This window comes from Pocillopora verrucosa, chromosome 13, assembly GCF_036669915.1.
Source record: "Pocillopora verrucosa isolate sample1 chromosome 13, ASM3666991v2, whole genome shotgun sequence".
NCBI lineage: Eukaryota > Metazoa > Cnidaria > Anthozoa > Scleractinia > Pocilloporidae > Pocillopora > Pocillopora verrucosa.
In genome coordinates, this window is record NC_089324.1 from 17,336,325 (window position 1) to 17,363,086 (window position 26,762).

The following is a 26,762-nucleotide window of genomic DNA, read 5'->3' on the forward strand; positions in this document are numbered from 1 at the left end:
CTTGATTGTTAAACAAATTCTCCTTATCAGCACCTTAAGAAATGTATGATAAACAGTATGGAGAATATGCATACTGATACTAGGGTGTAATGGGTTAATGAGCAGAGGAACTTGTTAGCACGTGCGTTTAGAAACTTTGTACATTTCGATACCGTTCACCGGTCAAACACTTGCAAAATCAAATTCTGAATAGCCTAACATTTCTGGCGCCATTGGAGATGGTAAATATCGCGTCGTTTGCGAAATTTTTAATGGAAGTTAAGTTCGAATATTGTTTGATCGACGTTCTCCTTGGCATCGTCGGCGAGAGGGGCTCGTCAATACTCAATGTTTCAATTTTTTTTTATTCTGAAATATTCAAAATATTTTTTCATAACAGTCAATGTGTACACCCCTTTAGTTTACAAATTTATGGCTCATTTAACTGAAAACATTCTACGTTTTATAGTGGTGTGTCAAAAGCTTATTCGACGACTGAAAATGTCGTAGAGTCAATAAAATTCTAAACCTCTTTAGCTCTCCCAACCCCATTTGCGTTCTATATCAATGGGTAGTCGACTGAATTTATTTAATTTTACAAAGAAAGAATCTTCTTAAAAACAAGGACAACGACAAATCGGTTTATCCGAACATCAAAATTGGTGGTCGAAAATATTCGATTCGCTAGGGCTAGTCGCCAAGACTTCGGCACCATCGGGTTTTTCCGAAGGAACATTGATTTCCGACGATACGGCTCGTAGTGATTCGGAAAAACTCGTTCCGTCTATTTGTTGAAGTTCAATATGTTCTTTTGTAGACTTGAATCCCGGGAGTTTCAAGTAGCCAAGACTGTGGGCTTTCTTATGTGACTTTGTCGTCTGCGATGCAGACTGGTCTGAGGAAGAACCCCCTTTACTTGAATCATTTCCTTCGGCGTCAACTCCTTCGTTTCCTTTCAGAACTACAGCACCATCGCACTTTGTTACGCTCAATCCACTAGTTGACAGAGCCAAAATATTTCCAATCACTAAAACAAAGAAACAGTAGAGATAACTGATTTAACAAAAGATGGACAGTTTTAAATCTTACCCCGAGTAACACATAGCCACTTCTGTTTGGGGCACTATAGATATAAGCCAAATAGTAAGTAAATTGTAAGGCGTTGAAAACTAGAGTGCTGGCAGTCTGTCTTTTTCAAGATAAAGAGTAACTTTTCGTGAGAAAAGGTTCGATCCGGCCCATTCCTGTTCAAATGCCTAGGCCCTCAGGAGAACCTAATAGCAAAAAAATTGCAAAGCTCACCAATCATTCACAGGTCAAGTTCAGGAAGGAAAGGTTTCCACTTTTAACTTATTAATTATTGAAGAGATTAAAGCTTTGGTCATTTAAAGATTTAAAACTACTCTTGACAAGCTAATTCTGAAGACCACAGTGAACGTTGGGGTTATGAATTTTCGAGAATTCAACTTACATTCTTCAGGAACTTTCCAATTACCTTTCAAATTTCAGACATGTTTTCATTCTGAGTAACACTTTCTATTGCAAGGGGAAATTTTGAAAGAACAAGGAAATGGATGAAAGTACAAATCCAGCGACCGCTAACCATATCACTTCTTATGACTACACTAGTTGCCACCATTAACTTTGCTTATTAACTTGCACCTGATTGGTTTAAAATGAGCGCCTTACCTCGGATTGGCGGAGAAAACTACACTTCCTACCTCCTACGTTGCACGTAGTCTACACAAGCTTAATTCCTAGGGTAGGCTTCTTTATCGAGTTTTGTTCCTTTAAGCTTTCTGAGGCACAACTTTCAGCGCTTAATATAATAAAGCCAGCTTAAAGCCTTTCACTCTTTGCATTTATTTTATCAGATAAATATTACTCTGACATGTAACATTGATTCAATACAGACAGGTTGCATATTTCATTAATTTATTTGCATAACAGAGAATAACAGGACGCTTTACACAAAGCATTGACACATTCTAAAGACAACTCACATTGACAGCGATTTTAAGTCTAGGTTTCATTCACCCTGAGAAGAGAGGCAATAGCTACAATTAACAGTTTATTAGAATGACATTTATCTTGGCTTTTTCATAATTAACAATTAGATTACAAGCTTGAGATGTAAGATCACTGATAGTGTCTGAGTCACTGCGAACCTACCCCTCCCCTAACCCAAAAAAAACAGTCAATTGATAACAAGTTAGGGTTAATGCTGACTTAGGGGAGGGGTAGGTGAGCAGTTGGTCAGATACTGACTTAAATCCAAGATTTCTGTCATGACATAGTCAATAACAGCAACCTCTAAATCAACTGTCATGCATAGAAACCAAGGGGGCATAATTTTTTTGTTTTTGGTATAAATCTACTAGTAGTTGAAAATTTTGCAACAAGGCAAGCTCCTGTTTTTATTTTGTTTTGTAAGACTACTTGCTTTACTTGCTGTCTATCAAGGAATAGGTAGGGAGAAGCATAACCAATCAGATTGCAGCATTTGTGTAATAAGACACCATTAGATTTAAACAAATACAAAGTAAATTAAAATTAATGCCAGATTCTATAACATTTACCCTTCACCGCATGTATCTACATATGATGATATTAAGAAACTAATAGCACCTATTTTCAGCAGCTTTCTATAAAGCTTAATCATTATTGCTCAAAGCATTTAAAATCTAAATTGCATGGATACCAGAGTTCAACCTCACTAGATACCACAAAAATAAACTAATTTTTCATTGTACTTTATATTTATTTATAAATATATATTTGCCCCTACCATTCTCACACTGCATTACAAACACATTTTATTTGCAAAAATCACATATAAATGCTAACTTGTTTAAATTATTAAATATTATTATCACTGAATTGCAGTTTATCAGATTTATTTGAAGCAGTTACCATTGACTTGTGCACTTAATCAAAATAAATATTTTTATTTTATCGTTAAGTTTCAACCTTGAATTGAAACACAAATACCTCAAAACTGTATCATCAGATATAGGTACCAAAAAAATATACATCGCCTTGGCAATTTAACACTTAGACTGTGTTTCACGAGAACATATTTCATTTTAAAGGAAAAGAATGGCCTATTTAAACTATTTGTACTAGGCTAAATAACCACTTAATCAAAGCCAAGTGTTAAGATACTTGACACTGGAATTATCAACTGAATCAACAGTATCAGTATACACATCACTTATGTTATCACCCTCATCACCACCAATAGTTTCCAGACAAGACTCATAAGATTCCCCATCAGAGCAATATATACCTGGTGCCTCCATTATAGAGCTACTGACTGATGGTACAGTCTTACTACTGATAGCTTGGGTGTCCTGTGTGTCTGTCAGGTACATCTCCAACCCTAGGGGACCATCACTGGGAAGGCCTCCTGTTTGTTCCAATGAATGTTTGATGGCATTAGTGAGCTAAAAACAAGTAAATACAAAAACAGAGAGAGAAAATACTTATTTGATGTAAGGGTTGATGAAGATTAATGAATTTTCAGGTACAAAAAAGGTCAGAGTATAATGCATGCACAAAATTGCAGAAATTCCAGATATAAAAAATCCTTACCATATGAGCTGGGGCAAACAAGCTGTGAGCAGCACGCCAGTGAAGATCTTCAAGAGCTTTGGTGGCCAGAGTTCTTTGGCCATTGTACCTGTACATTACATCATTAAAACTATTGATATGCATTGAGAAATGTTCACACATAAGCATTTCCAGATCTTTGACAGCCCAAAAGAGTACAAGGTATTAATTGCCTATGCATAGCATGATAAAATTATATAAGTGTAGGGATTCAAATTCTTGCAAGGTTTAAATTTATTTTTAAAAATCAGTTTTTTTATTATTATTTCCCTTTACCTTAATGCTGGAATTAACCATAGCACCACCATTTAAAAATACAGTTCTTCATGTACATTTTGACATAATTATATTTATACACCCTAGCATCAGTATGCATATTCTCCATACTGTTCTCTATACATTTCCCAAGGTGCTAATTAGGAGAATTTGTTTAACAATCAAGAGCTTCTTTAGTTGGTGATAATTTCCTTTACTCTCATGACCTTAATGTGTGGTTCAGGAGTGATATTGTCAGGAGATATTGAATGCTAGTCACATAACTTACATCAGGAAATAAACCCCATAAATCATCTCTTGAATTAGCTCTGTGCTAAGTGATATCCTAGGATGGTTCACCAGTGTTGTTAATTCTTCATTTGAGAACTCTGACGCCAATTCCTCCTTCCCACGCTGACAGAGTTTGTAAAAGCCACATTTAGCCAGCCTTGATAACATATAGTAAATGAAAAAATAAATGTCAACTCTTTGAAAAATTTGACTTTTATTAAAAGTAGAATCAAATTAAAGCACAGGTCTGGTAACATTATAGATGTTCTCAAAACCTTTCCTTTTGCTAAAATTAGTAACACACCAAGTGTATTTAATTTAACAATAGTTGTGCTAATTACAGTGATTCTTCACTAAGTTAATACATTTCTGTTGCTTACATTAAAAACACTCACTCTATTTACATCCCAATACCAACACTATACACAGTGGTATCACCAGTTAAACAGCTTATATTTTAAAACTGGTGTCTCTTCTTTTTTTTTTCTGTTTTGTTTTGTTTTGTTTTTTCTTTTGTAATTAAATAAATTTAAAAATAAAAATTAAAAAACAATTATAATAATAAAAAGTTTATTAACAAAGAGATTCCACGTGGCCCTGCATCTATTCAATACTAGATCACAGATGACGTCAAAATTTGGCAAGAACAACAAAGTGGCAGAAGAAGCACAGCTCAGTGTGTCATTGATGTTCTTCCCACATTTTGACCTCTCCTGCAATCTATTACTGTACAGACCCACAGCAACATGGAATCTATTTGCCTTATACAATTATAAAAAGCAAACAAATTTTAATGGTGACATCAACAATACATTTGTGCTCCTCTTGGAACCAATCAAATGTGTGCATAGTCCAGCTCATAATATATTATCTAGTAGATACTACACTCCATGGTTGACTAATTCAAGCAAAAATGTCTGCAAAAGGTAAAAGGTTCACACCTTATTGTTTTCTTAACATATTTTCAAATTTAAGACAGGGTTGAAGATAGTTAAAATCATTCTTCTCCAAGTAACCTTACTTCCAGACAAATCAATTTTTAAAACAAAGGAAACAATGTACCTCAATGCCATGATACAAAAGTTGCAATGAGAGGCATCTGACAAGTAGACGATGTTTGCGTTATACTGATGAAGAATCACACTCAATATAGAAAGCCTGAAAAGGTAGGAATTCATTAGAGATGTACAAAAGATAACTAGCACTTATAATGAAGGGCAATCCAGCCGCACATTGTTGCCACATCTTTTCATGGCATTGGTAATGAGTATACTGCAGCGATTGAAAATACTTGAACAGCAATCTGCTGTGTGCCTCTTTAACCCTCCTAGCAATATCACTCCTGGATCACATATTCATGTCATGAGAATAAAGGAAATGATCACTAACTTAAGAAGCTCTTGATTGTTAAAGAAATTCTCCTTGTCAGCACCATAGGATCTCTTTAGAGAGCAGTATGGAGAATATGCATACTGATGTCTAAGTGTAAAGGATTAATGCCCATTGCAGACTACAAAATATTAAATTTGAATGAGCATACTGTCTTTACATGTAAACCATGTCAGACTCTACCTTTGTCATAAGATTTTTCCCAGAGAAAAATAAAAACAACAATAAAAACAATCATAACACTAACCTATGTGTAGCAGTGATTTTGTTTTGAGGTTTTCCTGGACCTGGTAACATCACAATTGTCTCACTCTGTTCATGTCGGCTCAGAGCTGTTTCAGTCAGTATTGAAGATGTTGTAAAACTCTGCTGGGGCTTGAAAAAAAACTTGAATAAGTGAACAACTGAGGCACTTAAGTTAAGTCTTACCATTAAAGTATGAAACTGTTAATATAAGTTTCAACTTGTAATTCAGTGTTCTTAAGATGTATCAAAGTCAAAATCAAAATTAAGTCAAGTATCTATTTAATCCTTTCACTCCCAAAAGAGACCAATAACTTATTTCTCCCTACAACATCAATACACTTTCAAGCAGAAAGGTAATGAGATAACAACTTCTGATCAAACTGTACCTCATGGTAAATTGAAGGCCTCGAAAGTGATGGCAGTCTGAACTTCTTAACATTCTGCTCTCCATTATCATTCACAACTTCCTGTAGTTGTCATAATTCAGGGGAAAGGACCATTAGATGTATAAAATAGTTATAATTTTGCTAAAAAATAATAGATAGACAACAAGTTTTAAAGTTTTTTTTTAAGTGTTTATTTCTGATTTTAATAAACTAGTATCATCAGCTGATGAAGGAAAATCAATAGCATTTTCATTGTACTTACATCATTATAGATAGCCAACAGCAGAACTTCTAGACTGCCATAGGCCTAAGATGAAACACAAACAAGAACAATTACTATTTTCAAATAACTTGCTGCTACCATGAACTAAGCATATTGTTCAATCCTAACAAACTGATTTACACACTTTCATCAATAAGCTTTTTCTCAGCAGTAAGTGAATTTGATTAACAATCAAGAGTTTCTTTAGTTAATGATCATTTCTTATATTCTTGTAACCTCATTGTTTGATTCAGTGGTGATGCTGTGGGGAGAAATCAGAAGCTGGTAACCTCTAAGAGGTAACAGGTACAAAGGGGGCCTTTTACTAAAAAAATATATTCTCATGATCTAATAGTTCAGGGTATAAACACATGCACCTGATCTAACAAGAGAGTTACTATCATAAACCATTTATTGAATAAATGTATTCAAACCCTCATGTAAATTATTGTACTGCACCTGATGATCTCTTCTTGTTGTGGCAGATAGATAATTCCAAATCAACACAGGAACAAACTGAAGAACAAACAGTTTTCCAGTTTTTCCCCTTTGATTATACAACTCGAATAGACCTTTATAAACTGAATCTGTCAGCTGGAAAAAAAAATTATTTTGTGATTATCAGCCCGAGAGTAGAAGTGTAATATGCAAGGAAAGTGACACTGCCCTTTTACTCCTTTCCAGTCTCCACTCACCTCATGTGTATACTGGTTGGGTAAGCTCTGAAATATTCCATTCACAAAGTCTTTATTACTCTTCAACTGTTGAAATCTTTTTGGCGATTCTGATTTGGAGAAAGACTGAAGCAAAACAGATATATACATGAGTTGTCGTAGTAACAGCTGTTTAACAAAAAATATATAAATAATTTTAGAACAATAACCACCGTGCAGGAGCTGACACAATTTCATGAATATCCAATAAAACGATAACTATTTCAAAAAACGGAACAAGCAATCAGCCATTTTAGTGTCTTCCTTGAAAAGGAATCTTTGAAGAGACCTTGAACTCGGAGACCATATCACTCAAGTTGCTATTCTCATAAGTCTTAGTATATTACGGTAAATATTAATATGTACTCACATCTAAAACTTCTTTAATCGACTCCAGATCCATTAAAGAAGATTACTCTGTTCTGAAGGACAACTGTTGTCTGCAGCAGGTTACAAATTTACTGTTTGCTTAGAGACTTGAACAGGAAAGCTTTCCCCAATCTTGGTTTTCAGCTCAGAACGACGAATAAAATACACCTGACACATCATATGAATATTTTCCATATAATCAAGTTAAATTCTTGCAGATCGTCTTAAATGACGATAAGGAAATTCCTGAAAGTAAGGGCCTAACCACAACTCAACGCCGCCATTTGTAGAAAGCAGCACAACAGAGAAGCACTGGGCAGTAGAATCTTTCCCATTCTCTCGCGACCGGAAAGAACAGTTCAACATGGCGGCCGCAATGCTCGGAAACAGAACTAATTCTGTTCTTTTGCCCTTCTTGGATTCGATTACAAAGTTGAAATTCATTCGCAACCACTCCAATATGGCTTTACGTTGCAAATCTGGGAGAAATAAGTTATATAAAGTCAAGGTGTGTCAAAATATAATGTTTCAATATGGTTCTCTACATCACATGTGTTAGAATGTCTCTTGGCCTTGAGTAATGTGTTCCTAGATACTCATTGATAAAGCTACTTTTTATCTAAGAGGACTGTTACCAAGCCTTTTTCTTTTTTTTCCATTAAATCAGCCATCAAAAATCCCCATTATCATTTTTTTGTTCGACGTCCTTTAAAGGATTCGAAATCTGTGAATTCCCTATATCCATATAACACTGTACTCAAGTTTATTAATTCTTGTTGATAAAGAGTTAAAATAATTGAAGAGGGTGGATCTTGGCTAATATTAAGCTCAGCTTAACCATCAATGCTCTTTACACCTTGTGATCAGTATCCAGATTCTCCATACTCTTTTCAATGCAATTTCTTTGGTACTGACAATGAGAATATATACATGTACAGGCAAAATACAAATGTTGTTATGTTTTGTTCACAGCCAAACATCAGAAAACTCATGAAAGCAGATGAAATCAGACATGTGTTTGAAACAAATAACATGGTGATTGTTTGCCAGTTCAGTGACATGAATACAGCTGAATGGGAAGATTTACGATACACCCTCCGCAAGGATGAAATTGGGGTGAAGATGTTCCCTAACAAAATTACATGCAAGGCATTGGAAAATACCAAATACAGGGAGATACTCCCTCTGTTTCTGGCAGCAACAGTTGTCACTTATTCCAGAGAAGCCAAAGTGAAGACATTACTCACAGAACTCAAGAAACAGCCAAAAATGGGGATATTGGGTGGTAAAGTTGATGAGAAGCTTCTTTCAAGGAAAGGCGTTGTGGATTATGCTAAGTTACCACCCTTAACTGAACAATATGGCCAGTTATTGCAGATGGTGACAGAACATTCAAGAAGACTCACAACACTCCTTGAACAGAACCAGATGAACCTTATTGCAAATTTGACGCAATATGTTGACAAGGATGAAGTGAAGAGCTGAAATCCCCCCCCCCCCCCACCTTTAGCTGTGTAAATTTAACTTGCAGTGAATGTTCTTGGTATCTTTCAGTTCACTGGCTGTTTCTCAGAGTAGGTTTTCATAACTGTACTACAAGCCTGATATTTGTTTGTCAATAATGTCACCCGACTGAGTTATTGTAAAGAGAGGCAGGAAAATTGAGAAAAACTGAACCAAAATCATTATGTTTGTTCTTAACTGTTTCCAGTATGATGATGATTTTTGGTACATACTGAATTATCTTGCCTTTTCCATAAATTTGATTTGACTGGACAGGAGTATGAAAACAAAGCATGCATATACATGCATCTCAAAGACCAATATGAAAACCAAGACAAAGTCAAGACCTCTCAAAATACTGGTAGTGAACTTTTCTCTTTTGCTCTCCAGTCTTGCCAGTATGGAGTGCTTGAAGAAAACAGAATGAAGGATATTGGTTTTAAGTATCTGCATGCAGCTACAATATGTAAGACTCATAATAACTGAAAATAAAATTCATTATTTACTCACGTGGTATTCCAGTAATTCTATACAAATTTGATAAATTAGTGCCCTGAACAGTGACAAATAACACCCTTTGTGAAATGAACTGATCATTCTCATATGCATACACAGCCTTCAAATGGTGAAACAGTAACCTTAAAAGAAGTTTTCATCTTAATCCACTAGCCCTTTAATTCTAAAGATCTCATCTCTAATTCTCCTCATTCTCTGACAATTCTTTTGATGTTAAAGGGTTAAGTTTCTAAGGAAACTGTGGTGCTGCATTGGTGGGAGAGTGTAACAGAGTAATTACGTGTTATCAACAAGTTAATAATGTAAATTGGCCACTGTAAAGAGTTTAAAAGCTAACATTTCTGGCATTAGCCCTTAGTCATTTGCTCAGACAAAGGGCCAACTCTCAAAACATCAGCTTTGAAACTTTTTACAGTGGCCTACTTATGTTAATTCTTATGATGTCAGTTTGGAGAATTTGGTATTGGATCAACTAATAACCCCCCTCAATTGATATTTTTCTTTATTCTCAAGTTTTCGAACAGGGGTGTTGCATGATCAGCCTAAGAACAGTTGCCAAGTAGACTGATCACCTGTCTTCTTGCTCGTGAATTCATATTTTAGGGAAAAAAATTTTATCTTGGTCACAAATGGGAGGTAAAGGGTTAAATTTTTACAGACATCTGTTGTAAAATTTCAGGAGTATTATTATTCCATTAAACAATGATTTTTCATCACTGCAAAGGAAATCAAGAGATCTTCACATGTGATTTACTAGTATTATTATGCCCTTTATATCCCTACAAGAACTGACAAGGAATGAACAATGTGCCACAATGAAGAGCATGACTTCTGGGAGCAACTTAACAAAGGCAATACAATGAAAATTCCCTAACTTAATGGTCCAACAACAACAATGACCATAAATTCGAGCTGCATTCAGTGTTCTGGATGCACACAATCCAATTTCTGTTTATTTCTGTTCCGAACACGGCTTGAAAAAATAATTACATTGAAATCAGAGATCATTTTCATACAATGCAAATCAGCTGACGAACACCTCAGATTATTTTAAAGGCAATTTACATCTTAATACTTTTTCATGTCACGCACAACAGACCGGCAAGCATCAAGTAGAAGCGTTACAAACAGCAGGAGTAATTAACAGAAAAAGTTCACGATCCAACTTGCCATTAAAATCACAGAGAATTCTTCCACTGGTTTGAAATCAAACAATTACAAATATTGCTGTCACTTTCCCAAGTTCCTTTGTACAAAAGTGTGTCTCAATGCATCCATAAAAATAGTTTATTCCCTCAGAGTTACGAAAATGTATTTTCAGGCGGTAAATAATCCATTCTGGTTAATGATGTCCCCCGTGATCATCAGGTTTTTCAAGTAACTTCTCAATTCCGATGGCGATCACAAACGCTCCCACACCCCACCAAAATCCAGGGAGAAACTTGCGAATGTTTGCGTGCTTGTTTATGGACGGATGGTATCTCCAGGCCTCAAATCGCTCCCAAGGATCTTTCCGGACATTTCTTGCAGAGGGCATGTCTCAATAGATCGTCAAAATTTAGGGAAAATTCCAACCTTCCTCAAATCTTCAATACAATACTCGATATGCTTAGGAGCCAAGCTTAGAGCGTCAACGCACACACAGGGTTATGGGATAGCCGTAATTGACACATTTGTAAACATCAAAATTACGAGACTTCATGAGGAGTCCACAAGTTAATATTTGACAAGGTGAGGATGCTTTCTCCTTGATTCTTTATTTATACCAAGGTCTGTTTAATGATGTAGGTCTATGTACTATTTAGAGCGTAACCTCATCACCTATTCAATTTTCTCTCCGTATCTCGATCGATGTGCTCGATCGCAAAGTAATTGCGAAGGACTCGATTAGCTTAGGCTGCCGGCGAAACTAAGAAAAAATTGTGCTTAGCGGAACAGGTGTTTTGATTAAGTTTGTTGATGAAAATATCGGTTCAGTAGTATTTTAACATATGACTTAAAATGAAACATTTTGAGTCGCTGCGTCGATTACATTACAGAAAACCAAAGACAATTGAAATTACTCATGGTTCACATATTTACAGGCACCCAAGGTACAAACAATACTAAGGCCGGCAAATTGTTTTATCTCTCAATTAATCGAAAATTTCTTATTTTTAAGTTTTATCCAAAATTTGACGGCAAAATTTTCGCAGAGCCCAGTAGTTCATTATGCATACAGTTCTTGGATAAAGAACACAATGGCGAAACAATCGATTGTGTTTGAGACTACGGTATTGTTTGAGAATAGTCTGGGGTGCTACGGAAATCTTCCCAACTTGACGATTAGACGATGTTTCCTGAAGATTGAGAGAATTAGGGCTGCTAGAGACTTCATTATTTGGCGATTTGCATTTAGAATATGCAGACGGACTTGAGTGCGGAATGTAAATTACAGATGTAATTATTATATAGACTGGTTGTACATAAATCACGAAATTGTTGATTCCTTCAAAGCATAATGTTTCCGTCATTTAGTGCCATCGAAATTGTTTTATGGAATTGGCTTTTCAACTTTAATTTCCTTACTCAGTGATTTGAATTACTAGACTGATTCTTTATTTTTAAGTTACTCTAGCCTCAAGGCATAGACAAGAAATGAATATTTTATCGAAGTTTAAAATGCGAGGGGCAAGAGCGATCAAGTAAAATATGTTCCACAAGGCTAGTCTGAAGGAAGGAGAGTCAACAAAAGCCCACCGATAACTGAGTTTGCCCTATTTTCGTGGTGCGTCATCAAAGTTCAACAATTGATATCACCTCGACTTAATACTCTTTTGTTGGTTGCAACTAAATGCCCCTTAAAATTAAACAAACTCGATGGACATTCTTATCTTTTAATACCTACAGCGAAAGAAAATTTTGGACGGCACAATATCCTTGAGCAACAGAACATGGGGGGCCAAGAATCAACGATGAAATTAAGGTACAAGTCGCTGAGTAATAATATGAATACATGAAGATATATCGTGATCTTTAAAGGTTTTCAAGTGTTGATACTCCTTCGATCTGATAGGCGAATTTAAAATATACAATTCATTAGGAGAGAAGGAAGAGAAGGCAAGTTAGTAGATGAGGAAAAAAAAGGGGGGGGCGCCCTTGGAAGAATGGGGGGGGAGCCTAGGGAAAAGGGGGGCACGGAAGTGAGACCGGACAGTATCTTTGCAATCGCTTGTTGGATGGAAAATTATCATATTTATGAATAAAAAAGACTGTTTTCGCCAATTGCAATGAAATATGAATAATTGCAGAGAAGAACAAGAGCCGAAATCATTTGACGACATCTCGTCCGCCGGAACACCAAGTACCAGTTCTCCGCAGTTTGCGTCTACCGACATGTTATACACTGCGGCGTCGGTACCAGAACTAAGATCCAACCCCATAAGACCTAAGGAGTTACTGAGAAACCTGCGGAAGTACCATAAAGAAACAGTCCGCTTACCAGCCTGTGACACACAGTGGGCTAAACAACTTGTCTACAGCCATACCCAGAAACTGCTCGAGTTTTGCAAGCGGGAGACTGGGGTTGTTCGTAACATGGAGTACACTGGCTCTATGTATGAGAGACTGGAAACTAAGAAGAACAATGAGTTTGAAGTTATGGTTGTCTTGACGACGGGTTCCGAAGATGTTTCAGTCGAAGAAGTTGTTCCAGGACTGTATACCAAACTAAAATTGAACACTGAACAAGCTAATACGAAACTTCTCAAGTTTACAGACAACTTTGATTATCTGCGCCCTGATAAGATGCGAAACTTACTTGACAAAGTCGCCCAGACATGGACTGAAAGCTCAAAAAGATTCTCCGATGGAACGAGAGTGCGGACTCACAAGCATGGAACAGCGGTTGAGATGATTATCCGGGATACTAATAGAGGAGGCTCTGTAACCGCGCAGTTGGTGCCTTGTGTAAAGATCGAGGATGACGCCGGAAAGTCGCGATATTTCGTGCCGTGCGCTTTTCAAGAATACACAAGATTCGAGTTGGAAAATAATACAGAGCGTGCGATTTTGTGGCGGAAATCATTTTCGCTGCGTGAAAGAGAGTTGCTGTCCAGTTTAGACCGTTCCGGAAGTACTTGTCGTACGGAATGTCTAAAAATTCTCAAATTCCTTTTCAATTCCGACAGAAAGCTGCGCCCTTTTCATTTCCACCTGCTAAAAACAGCCTTTCTACACTATCATAGTCTTGATCAAGACTGGCGCTCAGATCAGCTTGGGGAGAGATTCCTGGGCATGTTGAGGTACATTCGGGAGTGTATCACGAAAAAAGATTTGCCGCATTACTTCGTTCCCCGCGTTAATCTGATGAAAGTGCTCAGTGTCTCGTCACGTAACAGCATCGGGGCAAGACTGCAGCAGTTACTCACAGATGAAAAACAGTTGTTCTATGCAATTTCGGGATAGACTGCTGGGCACGATTAATGAAATCTGTCAATATTTCAGAATTTTATCTATGTAAATAATTACTGAAGAATGAACACTTTTTGAATACGCACAAACAATTAACAAGTGACAAGGCACTTTTGTTTCACAAACTCCTACAATTTTGTTCACCACTTGATCTAAATCAGTGAAAATTGCTGTAAAGAAAGTGATTTCCCGGAAAAGTAAGTAGTTTTGTATTAGTCTTCGTAATGTATCACTTGGAGCACCAGATAATTACTTCAACGGTCTTTGCAAATAATCAATTGCAATTACCATCCGTTTTAGAAATCTATACGAGGCAAAGGATTATTTTATTCACGCTGTAACCAAAAGAATACATTCTCTTGACTGTAACACATAGATTCACTGTTTTCATGACATTTTTGGCTTCTTTATGCTTCTTGATACATTTTCTAGAAGCAAGACTCTATTTAGACGACGTGCAATTCCTCCTTTTCGCAGAATTCCGACGCACCAGTCAAAAATAAATCAATGCGCAAATATGGATGTTAGAGGGCCGCCCAGAACCCTCAAAGAGTTCCGCGCGGCGCGCTAAGATATTTTGTCAGAGACTTTGTGATTCGTGCGTGACACATGTCAGATGATGAGTGTGAACATCATGTCAAGAGCTAGAAGCAGCGCCTTAAGTGATTTTGGGACATTGTCGGTTTACATGATCAACGCAACCTTGAATGACCTTTTAAATCAGTTCTTGGCAACAACCAATTACAATGTAGAGAATATCGTCTAAGAGAGTGATTTCTTACAAATTTTGCAGAGTAGCTTTTTACACACCCGTTGTAAATAAGCGAATACGAGAGTGGAATAAAATAGTTTGATTGAGTCTAGTTCGTTAGAGTTCTATCCCTAGTAAACAGGGCAAAGTTTACGAAAATTTTTCAATTAATTTTTTTAATCAATCGCGCGACGGATTTCCCCGAAAAGCAGGGGCTCTTCGTAGTCTAGACTATATTGTGCATTATGAATTATGCTAACATACGTGTAAAAGGAACAAAATATAACTAAGTTTCCCACCAATACTGTGCCATCTATAAAACTCATTATTTTCTCTTGATAACCTATAACACAATGGTTAGTTACCAAAGAGAGTCCAAGTCGGCATGAATTTATGTTAAATTAACGAGATGAATCATTTTGCGAATGATGACTTAATAGAATTCCCTTTCCTGTCTCTTGAACCTTTATCATCAGAAAGTCAATCCTCCCGTTTGAAAAAGAGAGGATTTTTATATGCTTGCGATACTGCTGTAAAAATGGATTGAGGCAATTTCCTCTGTTTTGTCGCAATTGTTACGATCAACCACGTGCAGAGGGTCTCAGTCGGGTTTTACACGTGTGAAATTGGAAATTTTTTTACTTGAAAAAATTACTCAGTTGCGATGGGTTAAGATAAATGCAGTTTTCTGGTAGGTCAACGCAGAAGAGGGTTAATTCAGTGCAAAGAAGTAACAAACCAGGCTGAACAATTCCTTGAACTGTTTAGCCACAGTTTGAACTTTCTTGCGCCTTAAAGATGTGAAAATATCATTGTATATTATTGTTTTGATCGTACGCAGTTGTTTTGACCGAACGCACAATGTCACTTGCGATCCGCGCTGTCCTTCTGCATTATTATTAACTACCTCGTATTTTTTTCATGGATATTATTAATGCGTAATCACATCATTTTTCTCGAACAATTTGGAATAAATAAGCACTTGTAAATCTTTTCAAAGACCACAAACTGTACATTGTACTTGCCCTGCGGGCTGGTGCAATTCTGTAAGTATTATTAGTTTACTCGTGCTTATTATTCCAAATTGCACTCAAAATCATGTGATTGCCTATACTTGTAACATCGTAACTGTGCTGTTTTTGTAAGTAATTATCAATTATTATCAGAGGACTGAAAAGCACGCTTCCAGTGTCAGAGAAAGACCGATAAGTGACCAAAGGTCTAATCACAACTTCTTATTCATGTTTTAAAGCTTATTATGGAAGAAATAGATAGACTGATTTTCCTGTTTATCGCGATTGACTTGCGATAGCATGCAAATAATGGTGTTACTAAAGTGCGGATCAGCAGACCGTGTAGCCTTTTATAGTCTTGTATGAATACATGACAATTTTTTCATAAGTGAAACGCATGCAATGTTTGTCGAGAAAATTCCTACAGGACCAAAACAGCAGCCTTGAGAAGAAACTTGTTTCATGTTTGTATTTAATTCATCTCCACACCGATACCAGTTGAATCCCAGCTGTTTAGTCGTGATTTCATGAAGTTTGCGGATACAGGTGAGTACAGAATATTACAGACTGGAAAACATCTTGGCCAGCTATAATTAATACCTTTGTAAATATTTCGGCTTTGATTTTCAATCTTTATTCTTTCTCGGTTAAATTTTATCAAGGATACAACTGATGATAAAGTATATTGGCCACCATAAGGAGTTTCTGAAGCTGACTTTTCGAGTGTTAGCCCTTCTTTAGAGCGTATTAAGTAAATTGCGTGTTGTGCGTTGAGATGTGTACGATATGTGGCAACTCCCACTGACGCAGCACCTCTGTTTCTTTGGGAACTTACCTTTTTCCTAAAATTTAACAGTCAACTGTAAAAAAAGCAGCCCAGGATCAGCTGCCAAACAGTTTGAGGATTTTTCAAAACTCATCATTTTAAAGGCTTGCAAGGACAGTTCTGCTTCTCGAAGAATCTTTGGGACTGTTAGGTTTCTGAATATATTAACTATGTGATTATTTCAATTAATTTTCGCCTAAACTGACGGTTTGAAAATGTTAACATTTAACAAAATATTTTAATATCAAAAAACAGCGTGCCGAAAAATAGATTCTATACAACAGAGACTGAATTGAAACGAGTCTACCCCGAGATACTGACTCAATCACAACATGAATATCATAAGTAAGATGTAAAAAATCACGTATGACAAAGAAAAATTCTGAGTCTCCGTGAGGAATCAAACTTCAGACCAACCACGCTCCGATGCTCTACCACTGAGCCACAGAGACCCAATGGTAAGCGACGCTCAGTAAATCATGAGATCGAGGTGAATAGATACCAGCATGAGACCGAAGCCATGTGTGTCAGTCAGGCCAAGATGGCGTCGAAAAGCTGGAACGGGCTGGTTTCCGGCCTTTGGCTTCAGATCGATACCCGCGGGATACCATGAATACACGTGGAACTGAAATTACAACATCAATAGTTTGCGTTCTCCTACGTCGAGCACAATAAGAAGACTTCAAATCGTATCCAGTGGCGTTCGTTTGTCTTCGTTTGCACAAATGTTTAAGTAGCCAGTTGCAGTGACCGACTCACAGAAGACTTCATCTTATTCTGATCAGTGGTGAGTTCTTTCTTTGGCAGCACTTCGTCCAATTCGATACCCCTTAAAGATAAATTTATTAAAATCGCCAGCAAAATGCGCAATAAAGTACGGCAGAGAATCATTGTAGTATATTCAAAATTCACCTGTTTGATTATTTTCTCTTCATCTAAAATAATTTTGAAAACAATTATTGCACCATGACAAAATTAAACATATGTACATTTACTTCTTTGTAAAATTTCAACCAATCCGAGTATCCCAACTTTTCCTGAATCCGAATTTCTCAAATATCACCCAAAATACGTTAATAATCGTTAATTGTTTTCACTTGAACCCAGCAGTGATTTCCGAATTAGCTTCCACCTTCCCACTAAATACAGGATAAAAAAAAAAAAAAAAACACTCTTGCAATATATCTTTTACGGCCCTTTGTATCTTAGTTTTGTTATTATACTACACATTTTAAGAATTGCAATATAAACATGAACACGAAGAATAGTCTTCTAGTTGAATAAAAACACATCTAAAGAAACCGTGCTTCGTTTTTCTAAACAGCTGAGTGTTTAAGAAAAAAATTTTGATATAATTCTACACCAAAGTACCTTATTATCAAGCGGAAGGAAATTTAAATGACATATCATAAATATGTAGATTTTTCCTTTAGAAACGAAACGACTTTTTTCGGAACTACACCATTGTGTATTTAGTTTATATCTTAAGCATATGTCAGCTGCAAGAACTCCATATAGAGGTAACTCATTATATTGCAAGGTTTGAAGTGATCTGAAGATATTATAGGTCCCATCCATGTAAGAACGGATGGAACAAATTTCGCCGCGTATCGTTCCGAGGAAGTTCACTTTTAGCGTTAAAAATAGGGTGCCTCAAAAGACTTGCTTGCCATTCTGATCGCATGTTTAAATTTGGTCATAATTTTGTTCATTACGTCAAATTGTAAACGTTTTCATTTTGTAAATTTCCACTGTTACCTGTCAAAAATAGATACTGAATTGATATTTTACCGTAAAAGGTAATAGTTTCAAATATTATAGTTATCGTATTTCATCAAGTAATTTTGAACGGTACCGTGAGCGTTTTCGGCCTTCACTTATGTATGTAGTCAACTTCGTGCGCCATTATTGATCTTTATTACGAGAAGACGTGAGCCACAACATTTTCCACGGTGTTGAATGACTTTTCCTGGTTCTCGTTTAGCGAACAAAATTCCTTCGATATCTGGGGAGGGGGGAAGGGAATTTGGAACATTTGATTCGCTTTTATTATTGATAAACAGCTGTTACATTCCATATCCAAACAGAGTAACTTATTTTTCTCAGAAATAACAAGATTGTTTTGCACAGCAAAATGTCTGAAACTACCAGTTATCATTTGCTGAAAAACCATACTGAAGAAGGAGAGGAAGAACGAGAAGGAAAAGAACATGAAAAAAAAATCCTGATCCAAGAAGAAAACGCGGTCGATCAAAATGAAGAGTCTGCAGAAAGGTCGAGCTTATGGAAAGCGGTTGCTAACCTCATGAGTGATATCGAGGGCACCGGCCTCCTCGCTCTTCCTTACGTGATTGCTGAGAGTGGCCTGGTAACGATAGCAGCTCTGGTCATGGTTCCCTTTATCACCTACTACACCGGAGCTATATTGATAGAGTGCCTGTATGAGACCAACAACGAAGGCGAAAGAATTCGAGTCAGGTCCAACTATAAAGAGCTCGGTAAAGCCTGCTGGCCTCGCTTTGGTGGTGCTACTGTTGCCGCTGTCCAGCTGATCGAACTGTTTATGCTGGCGTCTTTGTATCTTGTCTTATGCGCCTCGCTCTCAAGCAGTATATTTCCAGGGATACCGGTGTCCGATAAAATTTGGATGGTCATTGCAGCTACAATTGGGTTCCCGACCATTTTCGTAAAGAATCTTTCACAGGTTGCATGGTTCAGTTTAGTGAGTGTTGTAGCTTTATCAGTAGCAGTAATAGCTGTCTTAGCTTTTGGCATAGTACATGGCTCTAAGTGGAATTTTAGCCTTACATTAGTCTGGAATATCGATGACGCGCCAGTCTCATTAGCAATTATAATCTTCAGCTACATTTGTCATCCTGTATTGCCAGGAGTCGAGGAAAGCTTGCAAAACAGATCACAGTTCCGCAATATACTTGCGCTATCTTATACCTTCGTTGCAATCCTCAAGATCGTTTTTTCAGTTTGTGCTTTCCTGTCGTTAAGCCCAGATATTCCAGATGTGATTGTGAATAGCCTTCCCATGGGATTTCTACGAGTCTTTGTCAACGGATTTTTGATTTTAAACGTTCTCTTTTCATATCCTTTCAGAGTCATTACCATAATTCACACAATCGAGGAAATTTTTTCAGTCGATTCACTTCCATTCAGATGTCCCGAGATTGTTTGGTTCATCGGCATTCGAGTGTTGACAAATTTTCTAACACTTCTACCCGCAATTTCTATTCCACATTTTGCGCTTTTTATGTCATTCATCGGAAGTTTAACTGGTTCCTGCGTTGCTTTGATTTTTCCTGCAGTTTTTCACCTCAATATCCAAAAGGACAACTTAAAACTATATCAGATCACTTTTGATATTTTGGTGATATTTGTTGGAGTTTTTGCGAGTTTTACAGGTTTAATTTTCACTGGAAAGAAAATCCTTCAGCTTTAGACTTCATCGTGTTTTCCTTTATTTATCTAAACGAAAAGAGTTGAATTTCGTTCCTTTTTTCGAGTATTACATTGCCACATGGCAGTGTAACTTTTTCCACTGTAGATTCACTCCCCAGGTATTTGAATGTTAGCGAATGAGCTTGCAGCTGGTTAAGATTGAAGATATGATCTGCGATATCCAATAGTTTGTATAGAAACCAATCCCCCTCCTAACCCTAGTCCACGCGGCTATCCATATAAGTTTGACTTTCGCACGGATCATGCAAATATAACGGTGTTAGCTCGAGTAGAAGGTAATTGCAAGTACGTTCTTAGGCAGCCGTAGTCCAAAATCGTCACGTAAATTGATCTACCGTCATGTGTCCCGTGTTCCTTATGTTATTAGTATTGCCTATGTTATACACATTTCTTGTTATTTCCAATCTTGTAGTTAGTCGTTCCGTTCATGATGTACTATGTTTTTAATACTTTACTCAGAAACCACTGGCAATGGCGTGTAAATAGAAGGTTTCGATCGTGTCGTCAAGAAATTAAACTCCTCTTAAATTTATTGCTTGTGTGTTGGTCACGGTTTGATCTATCTCTAAGTTAAATTTTTATAAAAGGATATCGTTTTTTGCCGAGCTTTGGAACAGTAACACTACAATAGTATGATCAGTTTTTCACTGCCCAGTGTAGTATATTTCCATAAGCTTGGGCGAGTCGCGGGTGTGAAGGGCATATAAGAAACTGCCATTGTTCTTTGATTCTCTCTTTACAAAAGGTCTAGAATCTGATCGTCAGGTGTTTTCTTTCACAAGTAGAAAGCAAAAGGGCTTGAAAAACTGTAATTATTGTGGAGAAATAAATAGAGATAGCGCACAGATATGGAATTTCTCTTCATAATTGATAATTACTTACAAAAACAGCACAGTTCCCGATATTATAATTACAGGTAATCACATGATTTTTCTCATGCCATTTTGAATAAATAGGCACTGAAACTGGACTGAAAACTCAAAAAGAATCTTAGATGGAAATTGCTTCGTCTCGAGACGACTTTAACGTCTTAGACAACTTTAACGTCTCTAGCATAAAAACGGCCGTTTACGAAAATTGTTCAATAATTTTTTTTAATCAATCACGCGACGGACTTCCCCGAAAAGCAGGGGCTCTTCGTAGTCTAGATTGTATTGTGCATTATGAATTATGCTAACATACCTGTAAAAGGAACAAAATATAACAAAGTTTCCTACCAATACTGTGCCATCTATAAAACTCATTATTTTCTCTTGATAACCCGTAACACAATGGTTAGTTACCAAAGAGAGTCCAAGTCGGCATGAATTTATGTTCAATTAACGAGATGAATCATTTTGCGAATGATGACTTAATAGAATTCCTTTTCCTGTCTCTTGAACCTTTATCACCGGAAAGTCAATCCTCCCGTTAGAAAAAGAGAGGATTTTTATATGCTTGCGATACTGCTATAAAAATGGATTGAAGCAATTTCCTCTGTTTTGTTGCAATTGAAAGAGCGTGTTCTATGAGAGTATAGAGCATAGAGCTGAGCTAAAGCTGTCACACCAGCTGCCAAACTGTACTATGTTCGAGCTTTTCCGGGACTTCTTTTTAGCTTTTTTCCGATAATTGAAAGTGAAGTTTCGGAACTGAAGCGAGCCGGCAAGTAGCAACAGAAGAACCAAATGAAGGTTTGTAAACATACCAGGCGCCGTAATTTACGTTATTAAAACGTGAGAAGATGCGAAAATCCTCAAAGGAAAAACAAAATAGACATTCCGAGTTTTAAAGATTAACTCGCGCTCAGTTAGATTGCAAGCTTACGTACAGAAATAACAATCAAACACAGCGAACACTTATATAGTATTTAAAGTTCAGTGTTCAAAAACAAAACAAAACAAACAGAAATGATGAAAAATATAACCAAATTGGCATAACTGTTAAAATTCATTCTAATCATGACGGTGTCTGAGCGAATATGATCATGCTGAAGTTCATCGCGGCTCGCTCATCATGGCGATCTCCGGTCATCACAGTAAAGCAAGTCTCAGAAACTATATCGGCCGCCCTTCGAGTGAAAAAACAAGAGCTTGCTCTGATATCCTTTCCGATGCGTTGAGTGGAAAGTCACTGCAGCCGAGTTTTGCCGAATCCCGAGCGATTTTCACGTTTCGGTGAATTCGGCTGTCGTTTATTCAAGAAGTGGGATGAAACACTCGACTACGTCTCGTGTTTCTCCCTACACTTCTTTCGTGCTCTAGCCGCTTCCTGCGTGCTTTATAACAGAACAGAGCACAGTGAAGGCTTCTCTATTTGTTAATTAAGAAATTACAAGCAGTTTATAATATCAGTCTCTATTTATCAACTGAGTTTATAATATAAATTATGTGGGCACCGTGGATAGTTTTAAACGCTAGCTTTTCGAGACATGACCCTTTGTCGAAGGGAATAGAGGAATTGTGGGTTGTTTGTGCCGGGTTTATAGACAAGAAGGTGTACGTAGTATGTTGTACCCCCGCGGACACAGCACCACAGTTTCTTTGGAAACTTACCCCCTCTACTAAAATTTAAACGTCAACCGTAAAAAAATGAATACATAAAAAAGATAGGAAAAGATGAAAAAAGCTTAAGATGAACCCCCAAATGATGCAAAGTTCTTTCATATCTCACTATTTTAGACGCCTGCCACGAAAAGTTATAGCCAGAGAGGAAGGTCTTACAGTCAGGTTTCCAGATATTCACCGATATTTCTTTTTATTTCGCCTTAAATATTAATACTCAGCTTAATATTTCCATTTATAGTAAAGTTCGGATAAAACGCGCGCTGTCATTGGTTGAAAGAGCGTGCTCTATGAGAGTATAGAGCATAGAGCTGAGCTAAAGCTGTCACACCATCTGCCAAATTGTAGTCTGTTCGAGCTTTTCCGGGACTTCTTTTTAGCTTTTTTCCGATGATTGAAAGTGAAGTTTCGGAACTGGAGGGAGCCGGCAAGTAGCAACAGAAGAATCAAACAAAGATTTGCAAACATACCTGGCGCCGTAATTTACGTTATTTAAACTTGAGCAGATACGAAAATCCTCAAAGGAAAAACAAAATAAACATTCCGAGTTTTAAAGATTTTCACGCTCAGTTAGATTGCAAGCTTACGCACGGTAATAAAAATCAAACACAGCTAAAACTCGTACAGTGTATAAAGTTCAGTGTTCAAAAACAAAACAGAACAAACACAAATGATGAAAAATTTAACTAAACTGGCATAATTGTTAAAATTCATACCAATCATGACGGTGTCTGAGCGAATATGATCATGCTGAAGTTCATCGCGGCTCGCTCATCATGGCGATCTCCGGTCATCACAGTAAAGCAAGCCTCAGAAACTAAATCGGCCACCCTTCGAGTGAAAAAATAAGAGCTTGCTCTGATATCCTTTTCGATACGTTGAGTGGAAAGTCACATCAGTCACTGCAGCCGAGTTTTGCGGCGCTGTCATCACGAGCGATCTTCATGTTCCGGTGAATTCGGCTGTCGTTCATTCAAAAAACACTCGCCTTGAACAGTTTTTTTTCTACCTTGTCATGTGATAAAAACTCGCGTGTTTTTATGAGCCATAATTCGGCTGAAGTTCACTGAACATTTAACTTCAAGATTCTGTATTAGAGACTTCCGGCCAAAGTGTTAAATTCGACTTGCCGAACTATTTTAGTTTGTAAACTATCGTAGAATGTGAACTTTGATGGTTTTTGAACTTTGATGTTTTGACACTTTTGACAGCTTTAGTCTTGTACAGCCAATCAGATTATTTGAACGATTCTAACGGGGATTCTGATTGGCTTAAGAAGGGGGAAGAAAGTGGGAAGAAACACTCGACTACGTCTCGTGTTTCTCCCTACACTTCTTTCGCGCTCTAGCCGCTTCCTGCGTGCTTTATAACAGAACAGAGCACAGTCAAGGCTTCTCTATTTGTTAAATCTAAATCTCTAACGATAGTATATCACTTGATAACTTGTCTCTGATCACACCACGAGGTGCCACGTGGTCAGATCCGTGATTATTGGAATTGAAATTGGTCTCGGTCCATTTCACTCATTTGAGCTCTCTGGCCGTAACGAGTGGTAAAGAGTCTAACAACCATAACCATAATTCTTAACCATATGGCAGCTGCAAGAACCACATAGAGAAGTAACTCATCATATTGCAAAGTTTGAGGTGATCTGAAGATATTATAGGTTCCATCCGTGTAAGAACGTTTTGCGTAGCAAAATGTCTGAAACTACCAGCTATCATTTGCTGAAAAACTATACCGAAAAAGGAGAGGAAGAACGAGAAGGAAAAGAACATGAAAAAAAAATCCTGCTCCAAGAAGAAGACGCGGTCGATCAAAACGAAGAGTCTGCAGAAAGGTCGAGCTTATGGAAAGCGGTTGCTAACCTCATGAGTGATATCGAGGGTACCGGCCTCCTCGCTCTTCCTTACGTGATTGCTGAGAGTGGTCTGGTAGCTCTGGTCATGGTTCCCTTTATCACCTACTACTCCGTAGCTATATCGATAGAGTGCCTGTATGAGACCAACAACGAAGGCGAAAGAATTCGAGTCAGGTCCAACTATAAAGAGCTCGGTAAAGCCTGCTGGCCTCGCTTTGGTGGTGCTATTGTTGCCGCTGTCCAGCTGATCGCACTGTTTATGCTGGTGTCTTTGTATCTTGTCTTATGCGCCTCGCTCTCAAGCAATTTCCAGGGATACCGGTGTCCGATAAAATTTGGATGGTCATTGCAGCTACAATTGGGTTCCCGACCATTTTCGTAAAGAATCTTTCACAGGTTGCATGGTTCAGTTTAGTGAGTGTTGTAGCTTTATCTGTAGCAGTAATAGCTGTCTTAGCTTTTGGCATAGCACATGGCTCTAAGTGGAATTTTAGCCTTATATTAGTCTGAAATATCGACGACGCGCCAGTCTCATTAGCAATTATAATCTTCAGCTACAATTGTTATCCTGCACTGCCAGGAGTCGAGGAAAGCATGAAAACAGATCACAGTTCCCCAAGATACTTGCGCTATCTTATACCTTCGTTACAATCCTCAAGATCGTTTTTTCAGTTTGTGCTTTCCTATCGTTTAGCCCAGATATTCCGGATGTGATTGCAAATAGCCTTCCCATGGGAATTTTACGAGTCTTTGTCAACGGATTTTTGATTTTAAACGTCCTCTTTTCATATCCTTTTAGTGTCATTACCATAATCTACACAATCGAGGAAATTTTTTCAGTCGATTCACTTCCATTCAGATGTCCTGAGATTGTTGGGTTCATCGGCATTCGAGTGTTGACAAATTTTCTAACACTTCTACCCGCAATTTCTATTCCACATTTTGCGCTTTTTATGTCATTCATCGAAAGTTTAAGTGGTTCATGCGTTGCTTTGAGTTTTCCTGCAGTTTTTCACCTGAATATCCAAAAGGACAACTTAAAACTATATCAGATCTTTTTCGATATTTTGATAATATTTGTTGGAGTTTTTGCGAGTTTCACAGGTTTAATTTTCACCGGAAAGAAAATCCTTCAGCTTTAGACTTCATCGTGTTTTTCTTTTTTTATCTAAACGAAAAGAGTTAAATTACGTTCTTTTTTTTCGAGTATTACATTACTACACGGCAGTGTAACTTTTTCCACTGTAGATTCACTCCCCAGGTATTTGAATATTAGTGAATGAGCTTGCAGCTGGTTAAGATTGAAGATATAATATTGCCTATATTATACACATTTCTTGTTATTTCCAATCTTGTAATTAGTCGTTCTGTTCTTGATGTACTATGTTTGTAATACTCTTCTTAGAAACCACTGGCAATGGCGTGTAAATAGAAGGTTTCGATTGTGTCGTCAAGAAATTAAACTCCTCTTAAATTTATTGCTGGTGCGTTGGTCACGGTTTGATCTATCTCTAAGTTAAATTTCTATAAAAGCTTATCGTTTTTTGCCGAGCTTTGGAACAGAAACACCACAATAGTATGATCAGTTTTTCACTGCCCAGTGTAGTATATTTCCATAAGCTTGGGCGAGTCGCGGGTGTGAAGGACATATAAGAAACTACCATTGTTCTTTGACTCTCTTATTACAAAAGGTCTAGAATCTGATCGTCAGGTGTTTTCTTTCACAGGTAGAAAGTAAAAGGGCTTGAAAAACTGTAATTATTGTGGAGAAATGAATAGAGAATAATACATGGGCGCGTAGATATGGAATTTCTCTTCGAGTGTTCGACTCGATAGCTCACGAGTGAGCGCAGTACTTTAATGTTAAAACTGAAATGTGATTAGTTAGTGTTATGTTTTCCAAGTAATGCCCAGAATTATTCAGACCTTAACATTTCATGACTTCCTGTAAGCTTGGAAGTCTTCTAGATTCTCTTCATAATGGCTCAGATAAGTATTGGTATTTATACATGGTAGCAATACATGTGTATTAGGCCTTTATTTGGTAGACTACAACTCCTTTTCAATTACTGGTTTGGTTTTGGTTAATTCATCACAATACTAGTATACATGAAAAATTACACTTTTTTGATCGGCTGAAAACAGCTAGGTGCCTCTTTCATTTATCATTAGTGCAAAAGTAATAGCTCAAGTACGAATATAAACTAGGCTCAGCAACAATAGATCACATAAGAAACCAACCAGAGTTACACAAAGTAGGTTGTTCTTATTGATATATGCAGAAGCTGACAAAAATAAACAAAAGCTTGGATACTTTTATGTAT

The 26,762-nt window shown here is 37.2% G+C and overlaps 4 protein-coding genes and 1 pseudogene across 5 annotated transcripts; 4 read left to right on the forward strand and 1 right to left on the reverse strand.

The window, feature by feature from the left end:
* Positions 1 to 324: 324 nt before the first annotated feature.
* LOC131797475 (hyccin) lies at positions 325 to 7,791 on the reverse strand. The gene is made up of 11 exons (XM_059115099.2): positions 7,504 to 7,791; positions 7,116 to 7,220; positions 6,880 to 7,014; positions 6,421 to 6,465; positions 6,159 to 6,239; positions 5,774 to 5,901; positions 5,200 to 5,295; positions 4,136 to 4,294; positions 3,574 to 3,661; positions 3,269 to 3,425; positions 325 to 1,006 (listed from the first exon to the last, which is right to left on the reverse strand). The coding sequence occupies exons 1-11, from the start codon at positions 7,534 to 7,536 to the stop codon at positions 633 to 635; spliced, it is 1,401 nt and encodes a 466-aa protein (XP_058971082.2). The 5' UTR covers positions 7,537 to 7,791; the 3' UTR covers positions 325 to 632.
* Positions 7,792 to 7,856: 65 nt separating this feature from the next.
* On the forward strand, positions 7,857 to 9,514 carry LOC131797471 (large ribosomal subunit protein uL10m-like). The gene is made up of 2 exons (XM_059115095.2): positions 7,857 to 8,010; positions 8,475 to 9,514. The coding sequence occupies exons 1-2, from the start codon at positions 7,867 to 7,869 to the stop codon at positions 8,985 to 8,987; spliced, it is 657 nt and encodes a 218-aa protein (XP_058971078.2). The 5' UTR covers positions 7,857 to 7,866; the 3' UTR covers positions 8,988 to 9,514.
* Positions 9,515 to 11,179: 1,665 nt separating this feature from the next.
* LOC131797469 (cyclic GMP-AMP synthase) lies at positions 11,180 to 14,832 on the forward strand. Of its 2 annotated transcripts, none has more exons than XM_059115093.2 (3): positions 11,180 to 11,252; positions 12,411 to 12,486; positions 12,812 to 14,832. In XM_059115093.2, exons 2-3 carry the CDS (start codon positions 12,455 to 12,457, stop codon positions 13,965 to 13,967), a joined length of 1,188 nt encoding a protein of 395 aa, XP_058971076.2. In that variant the 5' UTR covers positions 11,180 to 11,252; positions 12,411 to 12,454; the 3' UTR covers positions 13,968 to 14,832. The 2 variants fall into 2 exon arrangements, with proteins under 2 accessions (XP_058971076.2, XP_066016433.1); XM_066160336.1 differs by having other exon boundaries at positions 11,181 to 11,291.
* A 1,315-nt stretch (positions 14,833 to 16,147) lies between these two features.
* LOC131797455 (vesicular inhibitory amino acid transporter-like) lies at positions 16,148 to 20,793 on the forward strand. Its single transcript, XM_066160434.1, has 2 exons — positions 16,148 to 16,283; positions 18,670 to 20,793. Exon 2 carries the CDS (start codon positions 18,698 to 18,700, stop codon positions 20,012 to 20,014), a length of 1,317 nt encoding a protein of 438 aa, XP_066016531.1. The 5' UTR covers positions 16,148 to 16,283; positions 18,670 to 18,697; the 3' UTR covers positions 20,015 to 20,793.
* A 3,484-nt stretch (positions 20,794 to 24,277) lies between these two features.
* LOC131797454 (vesicular inhibitory amino acid transporter-like) lies at positions 24,278 to 25,610 on the forward strand (annotated as a pseudogene).
* The last annotated feature ends 1,152 nt before the right edge of the window (positions 25,611 to 26,762 follow it).